The 18,086-nt window shown below is 41.8% G+C and overlaps 1 protein-coding gene across 1 annotated transcript in view; it reads left to right on the forward strand.

Moving 5' to 3' along the window:
• The window catches only part of LOC115428794 (ataxin-1-like), a 337,516-nt gene extending 322,072 nt beyond the window's left edge, over positions 1–15,444 (forward strand). The window contains 3 exon segments of the mRNA XM_030148017.1: positions 234–2,554; positions 2,557–2,579; positions 12,577–15,444. Coding sequence (XP_030003877.1) covers positions 727–2,554; positions 2,557–2,579; positions 12,577–13,176 — 2,451 coding nt within the window. The 5' untranslated portion in view covers positions 234–726 and the 3' untranslated portion in view covers positions 13,177–15,444.
• The last annotated feature ends 2,642 nt before the right edge of the window (positions 15,445–18,086 follow it).

An 18,086-nucleotide genomic window follows, 5' to 3' on the forward strand; every position in this document is an offset into this window, starting at 1 on the left:
AAAATAACAAACCTTATTTTTTAAAATATCAGTTTATATCCAAGGTGACATTTTCAAAACTATTATTTTTCCTCAAACTCTGTTCAGTTGTCCAGAGGCTTAATATTAGCCATCAGCCACCATTAGGGCTAAATACTGCTCATAATGATTGTTTCTAAACTTTTCTATATAGATGTAGGGTTCTATACTGTACTTGTTTGTCTCTTTTGTAATTGTCTGTCTTTCTTTTACAGGATTTTGCTGTGTGTGGGCAGACTTCCTTTTGCAGGGAAATGATTCCACATGAAGTGCGACGCACTCGGCCCCCTGTCGTCCTCGGCGGCAGCAGCAGGTGTGACGTCGTGACGCTCTCCCCAGACACACTGGTTTCACCCAACAGCCGTTAAAGACCCAGGACCAGACCAGAACAGACCACCCTACTCCACCCCACCCCACTAACCACCCTTCATATCTTCATCTTTAATTCTTCACCTGCTTTTTAGGGCTTTGATTTTATTTGTTGTAAAAGAAAAAGATCTATTAATTGAAAAACTTGGGTGAACTGGACAGAGAACAAGAACGGAGATTAGCAAATAAGTTGTTAATGTAAAGGACAGAATATCATAAGTAAGGAACAAGTTAGGGACGTGGCAAAAAGGCACAGAGTGAACAAGAAAAATATACAGAAATCCACAAGTTAAGGAAAGGTAACTGAAGCACTGTACAGGGAGTTGAGTTGAAACCAACATGAAGTCCAACCAGGAGCGTAGTAATGAATGTCTGCCCCCAAAGAAAAGAGAGATCCCATCAAGCACATTAGCATCAGAAAGTCGCTCTCCTACCATACCACCCTCCAGTGACAGCCAGCGCACAGAGAACATGGCTTGGCTTGCCAGTGTGGCCGGTTGCAGTGAGAGTAGTGTTGGTATGCACCGTACCTCCAGCCAGTCCGACGGACCCCAATATAAATCCCTCTCATCTACATCAGACTCTTCAACCTCTTCTTCTTCTACACTGAGACTAGTCTCATCTCTTCCGACAGTGTATACATCCCCCTTGTCACAGTCCACAGCTGGAGGAACTGTCCATTATACCCAACTGCCTCCAAACCTGCAGTTTATAGCCTCCTCTTACCCCACCCCATACACCGGCTACATCTCCCCTCAGCTGCTTCCACCTCCTCCACCACCTCCACCTCTCTCTTCTTCCTCATCTTTGGCTGTGCAGAGACCCTCACACACAGAAATAGTCTCTGCTCCATCACAGGCCTCCAAACATGACCAGCAGCGAGCATCTAGTGCACGTACTTCTATGCCTCCTCCACCTACAGACCCCTCCCCTCACCATGTTCAATTGTCAACATCTCCACGGACTGTGCCGTCACCTCATCACCAAGGAGGCATACACCTCCCACCACAATCCCTGCACTCCCACCATACTTTGGGACATAGCATGTCCCAGGTTGTGGTGCAGTATACAGATGGACCCAACAGGAAAGAGGAAGGTGGTTCGAGGCCCAGGGAGCTCCATAATGGAGAGCTGGAAAGGGGACGGCGGTTTGGAGCATCCCCCGAGTCCAGCATCTCTAAGCCAGGAAGCAAATTACGGGAGTCTTTGTCCTCATCAGCATATGAAGCCCGCCAGCTGGTTCTGCCATCAGAATACTCGACCCATGATCCTTCAGGGCTGAGGACCTCTGTCATGCTAATGCCTAACAGCCACGGGGACCACCAGATGGTACCGGCCAGAGCCAGCCCTGAGAAGCAGACCACCTCAGGCCACCCACACCTGGAGAAAGGTGGCATTGTCATGGGCAAACCTGCCAATCGCACCTCGTCTACAAATACCACATCCTCATTTATGTTTCCGCCTCCACTCAGTGTGGACAGCCTGAAAGCTGTCAGTACTGTGTCACCACAAACTGTTATCCAAACCACCAATAACGCTACAGAGCCACTGTCACTTGGACTCTCTTCCACGAGTATCTATCCACAGCCGCCTATAATTGGTTATATTGCAGGTGGCACTGTGAGCCAACATACGCCAATCAGCTACCACACCAGCCTGCAACAACACTTACTCATTCCTGGCACCCAGCAGGTCATTATCCCTGTTAGTGGAGGTGGAGTCACTCCATTAGAACCAGTAAGCTCCCATGGGACAACATCCACCCAAGCTGCCCCATTTCCTGCCACACTTCCACACACATACATTGCTGCCACCACTCCCAAAGGAGATTCTCTGGAACCATCTCCCAGCAGCCTTTACCACCAGGCTTCTTCAGGTGCAATGGTTCAAGCCCAGCTTCATCTCCCAGTTGTTCCTGCTCCACCAGGGCTGGTCGCCTCTTCTGCTCCTCCTCTGTCCAATACACCAGTGCCACCCTCACTGCCCCCATACTTCATAAAGGGGTCCATCATCCAGCTTGCTGATGGTGAGCTAAAACGTGTGGAGGATCTGAAGACAGAGGATTTCATCCAGAGTGCCGAGATCAGCAGTGAACTGAAGATTGACTCATCCACAGTGGAGCGGATTGAAGGGAGTCACACCTCACCCAACTTTGCTGTTGTTCAGTTCTCATTGGTGAGCACCGTGCACAGGTGAGAACATGTGAGAAAAGGTTTGGTCTAATTAAAGAGGCAATCCACTTATTTACATGTTAAAATCAAGACTAACTCTTCAAAGTATGCATCAAATAATTATTTCCCAAAGGCGATTTCTATAGTTTTAGGCAGATTTCATGAGGCTGATTTGTATTGTCATCATATATCTGATCAGTACATGGGTTTCCATCTAAGTGTTTTGCAAATTTTAACCAAATCTTCTCAAAATCAGAAAAAGAAAATGCAAATGTATGTCTTTCCATCCAATATGGTATATACATTAACAGTTTGGTTTCAATCATCGGTCATCATCATCAATGACATCGCTCTGCCAGTTAGATGGTGTTCTCATACTAGTTGAGCACTAGTTGAGCTGTTGATAGAGAAGCTGATACAAAATGCGTTAAAGTCTGAAGCTGGCTTGAGCTTTTAGTGTGAACTAAACTGCTGGTCTGGATCAGATAACATTATTCAAGCCACTGTTGTTACAGTTTGTCAGAGGTTTTGGCTAACATTTATCTCTGCAGCTCTCCATTCAGGTGGCATTTGATTGCTGCTTCGATTGCTCCAATATGGAATTAATGTTGTATTAAATCAGCAAACTTTCTAGTCTCCTTAGTGGTCCATACAAGCAGATGTACATATTTGTTTGCTAAATATGTTTCTTTCTACATGTTAAACAATTATCAAGACACAGCTTTTCTAACAGTCTCCCAAGTCAGAAAACTTTTTGGGACAATTTGAAGACTTAAACACATTAATTATGCAAACTTATATGTTGTAGTAACAGCAGTAGATTGGTAGCTGTAACAACCAGTCATTGTGAAGAATCTGTCAGATCTACAACAGGAAAAAAAATTAGGCAGGCGGCCCGTGGCCAGCCATCACTTCACCTTGAGTCCAATCTCCTGTAACTGCAAGAATTTGATGAGACCTTCACCTAAATGGATAAAGGGGGTCACATGGTCTGTGTTACAGTCTATGACATAACTGTTAGTGATTCATTGTAGTAATATATAATGGAAATGAACTGACAAAATTTCAAGAACAGATTGCAGTCATTTTTAATAATGGCTCATGATCATTTTGTAAATATATTTTTATGTCTATGTTTTTTATGTTGACATTCCCAATCCAGCACCAGAATGAACATTTGCAGTTTACTTCTAAGAGAGTTAAAGATGGAAGAATCTTTTTGCTTTTATGTATATTCTTAGATGATCCTGAATGACAAGTGTTAAGTTGCCTCTATATTAATGACTTTAGGCCAGATCTATCAAAGGTTTGCGTGTATTAAAACGTGTGCAAACTCATTGCACACGCAAAAAAATGTACAAACTGATTTACTAACAGTGCGCAATAAGGGTTGCATCTTTCAAAAGTGCAAAATAGCCCGTCTGCATCCAGTTAGTACATTTGCTACAATGAATATGCAAAATGGGGTGTTTACACGCAGTTGTGTGTGTGCTGGGAAGAGAAAATGTAAATATATTAATTTAGCACACGCAAAGTGATTTATCAAACCCAAAAGCAATTTTGCTCATAGAAACTGCGTCTATATTTAACACATCTCAAAAGGAGGTGCAAATGGGTTGTATGCGTAATTGTGCACACATGGAAGTGGTTAGGAGACATCAAAATTATGAAACGAGATGCAGAGGATGAATTTTTCACACTCGTGAACATTTTTGGAGTGATGGAAGAAAATATAATAGAGACATACCCCCCCCGCCACACACACACACACACTCACACACACTTTACGGGACTCTCTTCCACTCCTGATGATTGTGATTAAAAATACGCACTGACATTTGGCTACAGTGTGACAAAATTATGTGTGCGTGACAGTCATTCTACCCCCCCGTGTGTGCGCGCACACACATACACACACCTTAAAAATGAAAAATAAATGAATGAATGAATGAATGAGTCATGCAATACCTTCTATTACAAAACTCCTCCAACGTTACATTTCTGTGCGTCTGGATCATTACAGTCACTGTTACCATTATTGCTGGTGAATCTTACAGCAGTTTCTACAGCGTATTGTCTCCAGTAAGCGCACGCAAAACCCTCATTTAAATAGGGAGGTCTCCAAGACTTTGCACCTGTTGTAATTTGCGCAAGCAATCTTTGTAAATCACCTGCAAACCGTGGTCACACCCCACACGCAAAATTCTAGATTGCGCAAGCAAATTACTACACACAGATTGGGATCTTAGTAGATCTGGCTCTTTATGTGTAATCTCACAAGACTCTGCTTTTCCCTCTGTAATTAACTTCAGTGTACCAGGATGGCAGTCATGTAACTAACAGGCATGATTGGGCTGAGTTAATGTCCAAAATGTACTACATAAAGCCAGCACAGTCAGACATGAATACACTGTGCTCCAAAAGGTGTATTTACCAAAATTAGAACATTAATTCAACAAATAGAGACCTGTCTATAAAATGGTACGTATTTCATTTCCACATTACACTTGGTAACCTGAAAGGATGCAGAGGTCACATCGAAGTTTTTCTGTAATAAGTCCTTACTGAATTCTTCACCTCTAACACAATTTATTTTACTCTTTTTCATTTTCTCTCCAGCTTCTTCAAACACACTTACATGAATACACACACAAACATACACTCTTCAGACTGTCTTTGACGTTGTACGTTAAAGCTGTATAATCTATTTCATCTGTCCATGCTGTGACTTGTCCACCTACACTGCAGATCTCTAGCCATCTCTCCCACCCCCAGCTGGTCTTTGATACTGTACACCACAAAAGCTGACCATCTTTCAAAGACTTATCTTTCTCTTTTGTACTCCCTCAGTGGATCTACTTACTTTTTTTCTGGTGGTAGCAGCTTTGAGTCCATACTCAAAGGACATTCTCTGAGAAGTCAAAAATTATATAATACAGAAGGGAAAATATTTCCTGATGTCTGCTTTGAGAGGGTGTTAGAAACATCTTTCACTTATATCATTCTTGACACTGCTCTCTTTCACACTCACTCCTCATTCCTCTTCTGGTTCAACCCACCCTTCTTTTATACCTTGCCATTTCATCTTCATCTCAGTATGTTTTTTTCTTTTATTTGTTCATGCCCACCTTCCAATTCTCTCCCTTCAGTTTCAGATTTTCCTTCACTTCATCTTCTTTCTCCTCAGGTTTTTTCTCAGTCACTCACATTTCTGCACACCTTCTCTGTTTGTAGTTTGCCATCTTTTCATTTTGTCATGCATTCAGATGATAATCCAGTCAATGCTTCAAGTGCAGGGTCTTAATCTGTAGAAATATGCATTCTCACAGAAACCAGTAGTGTCACCACTTCTCTTAGTTCTTAGTAAATTGGTTCTTAGTAAATTTTTGGAGAACATCAGATTGTTACCATGGACATTTGGGTCTTCATTAAGGAACTGTTGCTATCAATCAACCAATCAATCAATCAATCAATCAGATTTTATTTATATAGCACCAAATCATAACAAAAGTTATCTCATGACACTTTACATATAGAGCTGGTCAAGATCAGACTCTCAAGGCAATTTCCAGAACCCAACAGAATCCTCTAGGAGCAAACAATTGTAACTAGTGTCAGTGGTGAGGAAAAACTTCCTTTTAAGAGGCAGAAACCTCGAGCAGACGCTGACTCCTGGAGGATGGCCATCTGCTTTGACCAGTTAGGGTTAAAGAGAGAGAGAGAGACTGGGGAGACGGGGGAAGTAGGGGGAGACACGTGAATTCACAGCAAACTGAACTTGAACTGTTGAAAAGTAGAACAGTTGGTGCTACTATAATTACCAATAGCTGGGACAAATGTCCATAACTGTTAATAATTCTACTCCAAGTATTAACAGGGGATATACTACTACTGCAACTCTTGGTGCAAATAATAGAAACCTCTACCATTTATGTATATAATAAACACACTCACAATAATATGGATAAGTGAGTGATAACAATGAAAGCAGGAGAGAGGTGGGACCACAGCAGCAGATCCAGAGATGATCCAGGGAAAATCTGAGGCGATAAAGCACAGAACCTCCGGGGAAGAAGTCAAGTCAGTAACATGTATTTGCTGCAGCGTAAATAGAAGAGAAGATTAGGAGAGAGAAGGTCAGAGAAGAGGAGGAGCAGAGAGGAGGTCAGAGAGAGGAAGGAGAAGAAAGGAGATCAGACAGGAAGAGGAGCAGAGAAGAGCTCAGTGTATCATGATGGGTCTCCCAGAAGTCTAAGCCTATAGCATCTTAACTAAGCCTGCCCTAACTATAAGATTCATCAAAAAGGAAAATTTTTAGCCTACTCTTAAACATAGAGAGCATGTCTGCCTCCCCGACTGAGGCAGGGAGGTTGTTCCATAATAGTGGAGCTTAATATCTGAAGGCTCTAGCGCTCATCATACTTTTGGAGACTCTAGGAACCACCAGTAAGCCTGCGTGTTGAGAGCGTAGTGCTCTAGATGGAGTGTATGGAACTAAAACCTCTTTGAGATAAACAGGTGCCTGGCCATGAAGGCACCTTGTAAGTGAGGAGGAGCATTTTAAAATCTATCCTAGCTTTTACAGGGAGCGAGTGCAGAGAAGCCAACACACAAGAAATATGGTCTCTGATACCGGTTCTAGTCAGTACACAGGCAGCAGCATTCTGGATTAAAGGTTGGGTAGGAGATGTTTTCCTGGAGCATTTTTTACTATACTGCATAAAATCCCCTTTCTCTCAAGTTTTTGGGTACGCCGCTTTAGTTGGCGAGTATGAGAATTAAACCAGGGAGCTTTTTTCGCAGAGTCTGCTTTATTATCAATGAACTTATCAACTTGAGATATAAACTGACTGAACAGACTGAACTGTATAAACTGACTGAGTAGAATTACTTTATCTGTTTTAAGGACAAGACTGGCTAGGAACTCGGCGAACTCTGATAAAAATGCTACACCTGTATAGGTTTCACACATGTCATGAAACTCCCTGATGTATTCAGTCATATAGAAGAGAGATTACAAAAGAAATATTAAAAAAGCTCTTGAGATGAATTTACATCTAGAGTGTTACCCACATTCCCATTTTGGTAGCTGGGATTGGCTCCAGCATCCCCACGGCCTTCTTGAGAAAAATTAATTAATTAATAAATATTAAAGACATTTTGACAGTTGAAGCTATGAAATAGTAGAGAGAAGTACACAGAAAGTATTATAAAGTCTACCTTCAAAATATAGTGTTAAATTGCCCAACAAAACCTCCTTCATTAGTTAGCCTAGCACACAGTTATTACCAAACATATATGGTTCAATTTAAATGTACTTATTAACTTGGAGTGTTGTGTATGATTTGAGACTTAATTAAAACTATAACAACATGAAAGAAATACCAATATGATGGATTGGTTGATTGATATTGATTAATGCTAGATAAGGAAATTTGCTCAAAATGCATATTGTAGTCTTTCTTTGATATCATTATTTTGATAATCATTCGGTTAATCTTTATTACAGTCTTACAGTCCAGATTAAAATACAATAAAATACAGTATGTTTGCTAGCAAGCACATTTATACATTAGAATACTTAAACCCAGTTGAAAAGCACTGACTCCTGTGGTCACAGACATTTCAGTCCCATTACACTGTCTATGTCTTTACAGCAATAATGTCATAGTATCATTATAAGCTGCTTAAAGTCTCTGTTAACTAGCTTTACTTCAATATGTCCATAAGTGTCGATTATAAAGAGGCATCCACCATGACCAGAAACTGCTTCACAACATCTGTAATGCACTGAACTTATACAAAAAAAATACTTGTTTGTATGCGCAACATGCAAAGTTGCCTATAAATGTTGTCATCATTGTCAATTGTATATGAATTATCATTTAGTTACTATAATTGAAATATGGGCAAATCCCTTCACAAGTTCTCAGACATCCTCAAATATATATGCACTACATATTATTTTCAGTTTTTTAGTCTTTTTATATGTCCATGATCAGTAATGAACCTTCAAAATTCTGTTGTTCTCTATATAATATGTAACATTGTCACTAATGTTCAGCTATGAATGTCTTTGGCTTCAGAAAACAAGACCTACAACACCACTCTTTAAAGAGAATCACTATAGGACTTCTAGGTTCCATCATGGATGTAGAAACATTCATATAAAAACAACTGAATTAATAAATGTATATAACATTAGTCCCATGTACCCGGGTCTGCAAGCTCCTAGGGTTCATGGGAGTTTGCTCACCCAATCCACATGTGTTTTGTAGATCTGGAGAAGGCATTCGACTGTGTCCCTCAAAATATCTTGTGGGGGGTACAGTGGGAGTATGGGGTACATGGCCTGCTGCTACGGTCCATTAGGGCCTTGTATGACCGTAGCCAGAGCTTGGTCCACATTGCAGATAGTAAATTGGATTCAATCCCAGTGTGCGTTGGACTTCACCAGGGCTACCCTTTGTCACCGATTCTGTTCATAATTTTTATGGACATAATTTCTAGGTGCAGCCAGGGGGAGGAGGTGGTCAGGTTTGGGGGCCTCAGGGTAGCATCTGTGCTTTTTGCAGATGATGTGGTCTTGTTGGCTTCATCAAGCTGTGACCTCCAGCTTGCACTGGGAAGGTTCACAGCCGAGTGTGAAGCAGCTGGGATGAAGATTAGCACCTCCAAATCCGAGGCCATGGTCCTCAGTTGGAAAAGGGTGGAGTGTCCTCTCCAGGTTGGAGAAGAGTTGCTGCCCCAAGTGGAAGAGTGGAGGTATCTCAGGGTCTTGTTCACAAATGAGGGAAGGATGGAATGAGAGATCGACAGGCAGATCAGGGCAGCTAGGAATGGGAATCGAGAACCGTTTTTTTTTTGAGAACCGGATCCCAGTAGCTCGATTCCTTGGAATCGTTTGCCTGCCTGCTTAACAATTCTGCTTATCCATTCTGCCTTCATAGCGCGTGTGCGATCGCGTACGTCACATGTACGCTGCATTGTTTTGGTCTGAACGTAGCCAACATGGTGTTGAGGCAGAAACAGTCTAAAAAGACGACACCAGGTCCACTGGAACACTGTCAAAGCTTCCATTTCTTCAAAAGGGTGGAATCCCTCCAATCTGCTCAAACATTTGTCCACAGGTATGTGATTCATTTGATTCGCTACTTAGCGGCGTTAATGAATCTAGCGGCAGAGTGAACACCAGGCCGTCATCCAGGCCCAGTTGCGGGCAACAAATGTCGTACTCCCTCAAATACAAGTTTCTGAAGGTAGGGGAAAGGAAATGAGGTGCACAACAGTGGGAGACGAGCCAAGTTGAACTGGTTCCACGTAGACATGCGGCAATAGAGGAATTTGTAAAGCGTCTTAAGTTTCACTTTCACTGTGCCCCCCCCCAAACTTGGCCCGACGTCATCTGTTATTATCATTACATACTGTATATGTTATATTTTCTGTGCAGAGATGGAACTATAGAAGACAGTTAATGCAAACACACTCATTTGTACTCTTTTATTCCCTCACCCAATGAGAATTGATAAGAGAACTGATAAGGAATCGGATTGATAAGCAAAATCGATAATGGAATCGGAATCATTAAATTCTTATCGATTCCCATCCCTAGGGGCAGCGTTGGCAGTATTTCGGACGCTGTACCAGTCTGTTGTGGTAAAGAAGGAGCTGAGCCAAAAGGCAAATCTCTTGATTTACTGGTTGATCTTTGTGCCTACCCTCACCTATGGTCACAAGCTGTGACCGAAGTAGTGACCGAAAGGACAAAATCAAAGATCTAAGTGGTGGAAATGAGTTTCATTTGCACGGTGGCTGCCTTCTCGCTTAGAGATAGGGTGAGGAGTTCAGCCTTCTGAGAGGGGCTCAGAGTAGAGCCACTGCTCCTCCACATCGAGAGAAGGTTTGGGCATCTGGTCAGAATGCCTCCCCGACACCTCCCTGGTGAGGTGTTCTAGGCATGTCCAACCGGGAGGAGATCCTGGGACAGACCCAGGGTACACTGGAGGGATTACATCTCTCAGCTGGCCTGGGGACTCCTTGGAATCCTCTTGGAGGAAGTAGAAGAGGTGGCCAGGGAGAGGGAAGTCTGGGCCTCGCTACTCAGGCTGATACCCCTGCAAAAGAAGACGGAGGAATAAAGTCAGTGTGTCTGTTAAGCACTTTTAATTTTAACTGTTTTGATAAAGGGCGCATAATCATTGGCTCACATATAACATTTAATGACTAAAAATGTAAAGATTCATATTCATGGCTCTGTGCACACACTGCCTTAGCCTTGACATGCTCCCAAAGTTGTTCAGGGGCCGTTGTAGGGACGGACTTAACAAAGGGTCAAATATGTTCCACCCTTTTTGTTGATTTAGTGTAATGAACCTCAAGGATTTTTTATTGCTTTCTTTGAAAATAATGTCCCTTTAGCCACTGAGCTCTTGTTTGCATCTTTGAATGTCAGGATAACAATATTCAGCCTCTGTTAAACCAGTCAAAGTTAATGTTATTATGTACTTGTTGGTTTGCACATCCCAAAGAATATTATATTCAGTCAAAGGCTTCAACCAGCCCCTGTTTCTCTATCCTCATTTGTATAATGAACCTGTATTTAAATGTAGAATAGTTTCCTTGATTTTACAATAACAGATTGTACAAAATGAAAATAGAATTAGACCTCTTAACCACTTCTTATGATAAAAATACTGACCTAGACTCTGGATTTACATACACATGAATATCTTGAATTTCCCTCAGGACATATAAAGTATCTATCTATCTATCTATCTATCTATCTATCTATCTATCTATCTATCTATCTATATATATATATATATATATATATATATATATGGTGATAGAGGTTAACCTGACATGGTGCTTGCAGTATTATAAAAAGCTGAATTAGTGTGTTTTCTTCTCAATTCAGTGCATCAAGAGGTGTTATACTGTAGTATCACTGTTAAAGGTAGGGTAGGAGGTGTTTTCCTGGAGCATTTTTTTTACTATATTGCTTAAAATCCCCTTCAAACCCTGATTGTAACCAATTAATTAAATGCTCTTCCTCAAAAAAAAAAAAAAAATGTGTCACCTGTGGAACGGACAGGACTGAAAAAACATGATCCAATCATTTTAACCAGCCTATCAAAATGATCTAATGGTGATATGTCTATCAAACTCAACTGCCATTTTTCCCTCCCCCGTTGTGTGTACCCCTTTTCGTGCACAAATCGCATGTTCTCAGAGGCTTGGAGTACTTGTACAGGAAAGGAAGCCAGAGCCAGAGCTTGGCTAGCTATATTACCTATATTAGGATGGAAACTCCACCGGCAAGCTGTTTTGTCAATAACATAAATCACTAGGAAATGTAACGTTAGCCAGCTAGGTATGAATTGGGACTGTTCTGCTGACAAACACAATGGTGAAATGCACCGATTACACCATTCAAAGCAAACTGTAGTGGGCTGCTAGCCTGACATCAGTCTTACTGCAATCAGCTGTTCTTACTAGCCCAAGATTACTCAGAACACGTATAAAAATGACAAGTAAAAGTCCAACTTCTAATCTAATATACTGATAAACAGACCTGAATTCAGTGGTACACACGGATCCGTGGGTGGGGGTATAGTAAGAGCAGGGGGATGTTGGAGGAGTATGAGTGAGGTAAACATGGATCCACGCAACGGGGGTTGGGAGGGAATTGAGCGCAGCGCTCATGAACCCTTGGGAACAAGCATTGTGCATTCTGGTAGTGTGGAGGCGTAGCTTTGGGGGTAAGTCTGAAGAAAGGAGTTTGGATTTTTGAATTGGTGTATTTTCAAAAAGGAGCTTGTTTGAACCATTTTTCCAGGATCTCCTACTCCACCTTTAAGTGGCTGCTGTATTTCTATCTTTAAACCATAACAAACTGGACGATGTAATGTCATCAGTCTAAAGATGGTGACGTAGCTTAATTATAAGCTACGGCTTAATTATAATAAAGCATATGTTAAGGTGCACTTACAGTTCTTTATCTCATTCCTCCCTCCAGGTGAGTGTGGAGGTCTTGGTGGAGTACCCATTCTTTGTATTTGGCCAAGGCTGGTCCTCATGCTGCCCCGACCGGACCACCCAGCTTCTAGAGCTGCCTTGCACCAAGCTGTCTGTGGGCGACGTTTGTATTTCATTGACCCTCAAGAACATGAGGAATGGCTCTCTGAAGAAGCCCCTGGAGCTGGCCACTACTGCCTCTGTCCCACCCTCCGGCCATGGGCACCTCAAACCCTCCAGAGCTGTCTCAGATGCTCCCCAGAGCTGTAGTGGAGGTTGCTCCAGGCATGGCGAGCGTGAGAATGGCATCAGCCAGCGGGGGAGTAGCAGAAGTGGGAACGGGACAGGAGGGGGCGCCAATGTGGAAAATGGCGATGTCATGTTCAGCGAAAGAGGGTCCTCCTCTAAAGATCAGATTGACAGCAACACAGAAACCGGCACCTGTAAACCATCAGGGGGCAGAAAACGGCGATGGTCTGCCCCTGAAGGTCGGAAAGTGGAGAAAGTAGAGGAGGAACCACCGTTGACCCTGCCCAAACCTTCCTTTATCCCTCATGATTTGAAAATCAGCATTGAGGGAAGGTCAAATATTGGCAAGTGAGGCTCGCAGGACTGTTTGGTAGCCAACGAGACGTAAAAGGGGTCTACAAAAACACAAATGCCCACTTTAATGTTTCATTTGTCTTGGTTTTGTTTTCTGTTTTTTTTTCTATCTTGAATACTGTACTGTAGAGGTAAAGGTACCCTACATGTTATCACCTTGCATTAAGTCCATGTAGTTTCTAACACATTTTTATAGATGGATTTGATATCACACAAAGCAATCAGTGCTGTTTTGGTGGTTTTCTTGACATGACTCTTGGTGAGGGATTTGTGAAGTGTGCTCTGTTCATCGGTGGCTGTGTGGCACATGGTGGCAATATTTGATGGTTGTTTCTGGCTTCATAGATTCTCAAATCAAACTGACAGTGATTTCTCTCCCTGTATGCACTACTAACGAGGCTTCCAGGACAGAGACACCTTTGCACCTCTGCAAGCCACAGGAGTGATCTATTAGCTGATTATGAGCAAGGAGAATTTTTGGCATAGAAATACCATGTGTGTGCCAGACCTTGCCTGTATTGTCAGTGTGCCACACAAACAACAGGGAACGCATTTTAATCTGTTCAGTTTGAATCTTTTTTTTTTTTTCATCTTTACCATTTTTAATATAATTTTTACCCCTCACTTTCTATCCCACCAGATAGATATTTTCAATGATTGTCAAAAAAAAAAAAAACTTTAATCAGGGGTTATTTAGTCCTAGGTTTAACCTAGGAGGGTCAATGTTATTATAAATGTGAGTTACCCTGACCTAATACATATAAGTGCAAACACACTGGGTTGGCATCTGAGGTAGACTGCATACAATCCTCATCATTTTTTGATGAATTACTTTTTATTTTTTATCAAGAGAGGCTGCATGAGAGAAACTGAGAGAATCTGCATGTCAGTTCTGAGGGGGTCAGGATGTTTCAAAGTACTTAATTTAGCCTGTCACACCCAATGTGCAGCCGACACATTTTTGTTATCTCTTTATCTACACAGTACTGTATGTTTTTAGAGGGGGGGGTTTAAGACAAGGGTAGATAGCAGCAACAGCACTTTGGAAAGAGTCTTTTTTGGGGGGAGGGGGGGTGAAGGGTCATTTAGGTAATGTGGGAGTGGACGTGCCATGGAATCACTAAGAAAGGGATAAAATGTGACAGGCATCAGAGGAAATCTCATTGAGTAGGTATTTAGAGAAGATAATTGTGGTGATAGAAAAGACAAGGAACAAGATGGTAATCAGCATGTGTGCTTGTACGGCCAGCCAAGTAAAAGTCAGAGGAAAAAAGTTTTGGAATGTGATCTGAAAGTTCAATATCTGGTGTATGGTTAATTAAAAAAGGCTTTGAAATATCCCAGTGATGTTTTGTACCAGTTTGAGAGCAATTATGACATGCTCAAGCCACAGAATTTTGACGGGTGTCATATATTGTAATTTTTGTGTGTGTGCTCAACGGTGTGCATGATGCTTGTCTGTGTATGTCCATACATACACACATGCTTACACAAACACAAAACAGTACAGACCATCCCCAAAATGTATTGACTGTTGATACGTACTGTATTTAGGTGAATTACTGTTGTGTATTGTCCCCACTGCAAAGACACTAGTGGACTGACATTGAATGAATGCATGGATAGTACTCATATACAGTGGTGTGTTTGTGTATGTGTGTGATGTTGTGTATGAGTGTATGTACAGTGTATAGGAAAAGGATATACTCATTTGATACATAGACAAAACTAAATGTCCAGTGTTTCTATAGTTGGAGTCTTTACTTAAGAGAATCTTGCAATTTGCACATCAGGAGGAGGGAGTTAGGTGGAGACATGATATTAATGGCCCTGTTCTAAAACGAGCCCTAGACCACATAACACACTGGACAAGACCAGGGTTTTGTTTTGTTTTTTCTTTTGTTCCTCAACAGGCACATTGTGGGGGAAAGTTGAACACATGTAAGGTCAAATTACAGCTTTCACAAACACGCATAGCTGCAAACCAGAATATCTTAACACGTGCCTGCCTACTGAATTTAATGACAAACCATTTTGTAGAGTATCTCAAGGAAAATGCTGATGTTTTAGTTGAGAACATGGGGCATCCGGGGGGTTGTAGGGACTAAGGTTCAATTTTGAGCATGACCTGCACTTTCAGTCAGCCGAAACCCTAATTTGCTAAGATGTAGCGGTTACCTCAACAGATGTGCTTGCTTGGTGGGCCCAGCGTTTAAAGCTTTGTGAATGAGTAGGACAGATGTTGTTCACTTGAACATCCTAACAGGATTAAGAAAAACATTTAGCTCATGTTCTAAATGTGGGTTTGAGGTTAATGTGAAGTGTATATTACATAATGATCCTCTGATAGTTTGATTTTAATGCTTATAATAAAGAAGTCCGTATTTTTGTTCTATCATCACTAAAGCAACAATATTTTATAGCAAACCTTTTAACATTCACTCTTTTTATGGTACTGTAATCCTAGTTTAAGGTTCCATGAAAAGAGAGTAAAGCTTAGTCCACAGAAGCCAATGTCAAAATACACATTATTAAATGTGTTTTAAATTCAGTTCAGACCAAAGAATTGCTGAGACACAATCGCTCTAATGTTTCAGGTAAAGGCTTCAGCCATATGAACTGGACTGTCTCAGCTCATCTATATGAGGGAGAGTCAAAAAGTTCTCAGACAAATGTAATAAAAAGTTTATTTATCAAAATAACAAAAGAATTTTTCTACATAGGCTCAATTAGAGTCTAAACACTTTTGCAATCTATGTTTCAATCTGTAGATTCCTTCTTGTAGAATTGCTGGGGCTGTGCACTGTGCTTTTTAAAATTATAATAATTATTTGTCTGAGAATGTTTTGACTCTCCCTCATATATGTAAATTTAGGTTTAGAATCTTTAGCTATCAAAGGGTAAATCCTGTGTTGACACTCTGTGTTTTCTCTTCTTGTTAGACACCAGTTCTTTTTAACCTCAGAACAAATGGTAAAAATGGCAAATGGACTGAACTTATATAGTGCATTATATAGTACCTTCATGGTGCCCAAAGCACCAAAACAGTTCCAGGAATAGACAGGAGAAATGTTCAACCCTATAATTTTTGTATGTTTTCGCTGTGGCATCAATACTAGAAGGACAAGTGTTGTAAATAACTCACTATCACTATGCTCATTGATATTTAAAGTTGGTATGAATTATATCCAGTTGCAAAAAAGCCTGAAAAGCAGCAGTTGGAGTGGAAGTACAGAGAGGCATTATTATGTGCCATCTTATCTTGTTGCATTGATCTGAACTGGTAAGGTTTCAGAATGTTGCATTGCAAGTAGTTGTGAGTTTTCAGCTTATCCCACAAATCTTTGGTCTGAACTGGGCTGTGGACTTAAAGGAGCTTTATGTAAGAACTATGTTCCAAATAATCATAAAATGGCCCTGAATGTCACCAGACATTAAGGAATCATGTTAATTTCAAATACTTATATCAGTGACAGTAGTAGGCCAGCCAGAATATTCACAATTGAAAAGCTAAGTGGCAGCTCTAAAGTAATGTTTATGTTGTCATTTTGTGTTTTGGTCTGATGCACCACCCATCACCTATCTCCCAATCACAGAGTCAGTAGCGTTTGGGCATCCAGGTTGCCAGTGCCCACTGAGCTGCATCTTGGGACATTTCTGATCACAAATGTTTGATGTTACTAAACCTAAAAGGCCTCTTATTATTCCCAAATATTTCATTACAAAGTGAGAAACAAAACAAGGATATGTATAGGAGATGCTTTTGAAAGATGGAGACGGCTAAAAGTGGAGAAGAATTTGAAGACAGATGCCGACTCTCCCATGGTCTCCTGTGGCCCGGGCCGCAGTCTCACCACCTGGTAAGAGCCACTGAGAGCTGGGACCAGGCCGCGGTCTCTTCACCTGGGGCCGGGCTGCGGTCTTAGCGAGCCCAGGCTGCAGTCTCTTCACCCGGGCAGCGGTGCCTTCTCTCAGGGCCGGGCTGCAGTGTCTTCTCCTGGGGCTGGGCCACCGTGTCTTCTCCCGGGCCGCGGTGTTTTCTCCCAGAGCCGGGCTGCCGTCTCTCCACAGAAGAAGACACTGCAGTCCGGGACTGGGTGAAAAGACTGGGCCCGGTATACATACCGGTGTGGGAATCGTCACTTGCCAAGGTAGCTCCTTGTAGTAGACACTCATGCTGGATCTGGCAACCCCTAGACTGGGGGAGGCGGAGAGGCTACCACGCTCTACAGTATTTTGAATGTAATTGCAGTACCAGTTTTGGCCACAATCTTACATACGACTCCTTTAATATTTGAAAGGGAACATCTACTGAAACACAGCCTAAACAGGGCTCAAATGTAACCCTAACCCTATAATGTATGTTAGGGGGTTGAGTTCCCAAATTTTGAAAAAAAAATTGTGTCTAACATCAGTGATGGTAGATGTGTAGTGAGAATTTCTGTATCTTATGGTTGTAACGTGCCATGCAATATGTAAAATTCTTTCATGCTGTGTATAACATTACAGTACGATGTTGCATAGTAGTGAGTGTAGCATCAACTGGTTGCTGGCACACTAGTGGTATCAAGTGCTTGGAGAAGTGGCGGACACCTCCAGGCATATCTGTTGAGCTTTCTACTCTGCCTGTGTATGTGTGTATGTACGTGTTGTTCTATTGCAGACATATTTTTGTTAGCAGTATAATAGGTGGAGTTTTCCTCTAGGAAGGGAATGAGTAACATTTGCATGCCTCTGATGTAAAGCAGTGAGTGTTTGGGACAACTCTGTTGGAGGTGGTGGGAGTTTAGCAGGGTGATGGCAGGGTGGATGTGTGTTCAGACAGATGAGGAAAAGATGGATGGATTGGTGGTGTTTTAACTGATAGTGATTGTGAGTGAATGAGCTTACACCCCAGATGAGATTTAA

Source organism: Sphaeramia orbicularis, chromosome 11, assembly GCF_902148855.1.
Source record: "Sphaeramia orbicularis chromosome 11, fSphaOr1.1, whole genome shotgun sequence".
Classification (NCBI taxonomy): Eukaryota; Metazoa; Chordata; class Actinopteri; order Kurtiformes; family Apogonidae; genus Sphaeramia; species Sphaeramia orbicularis.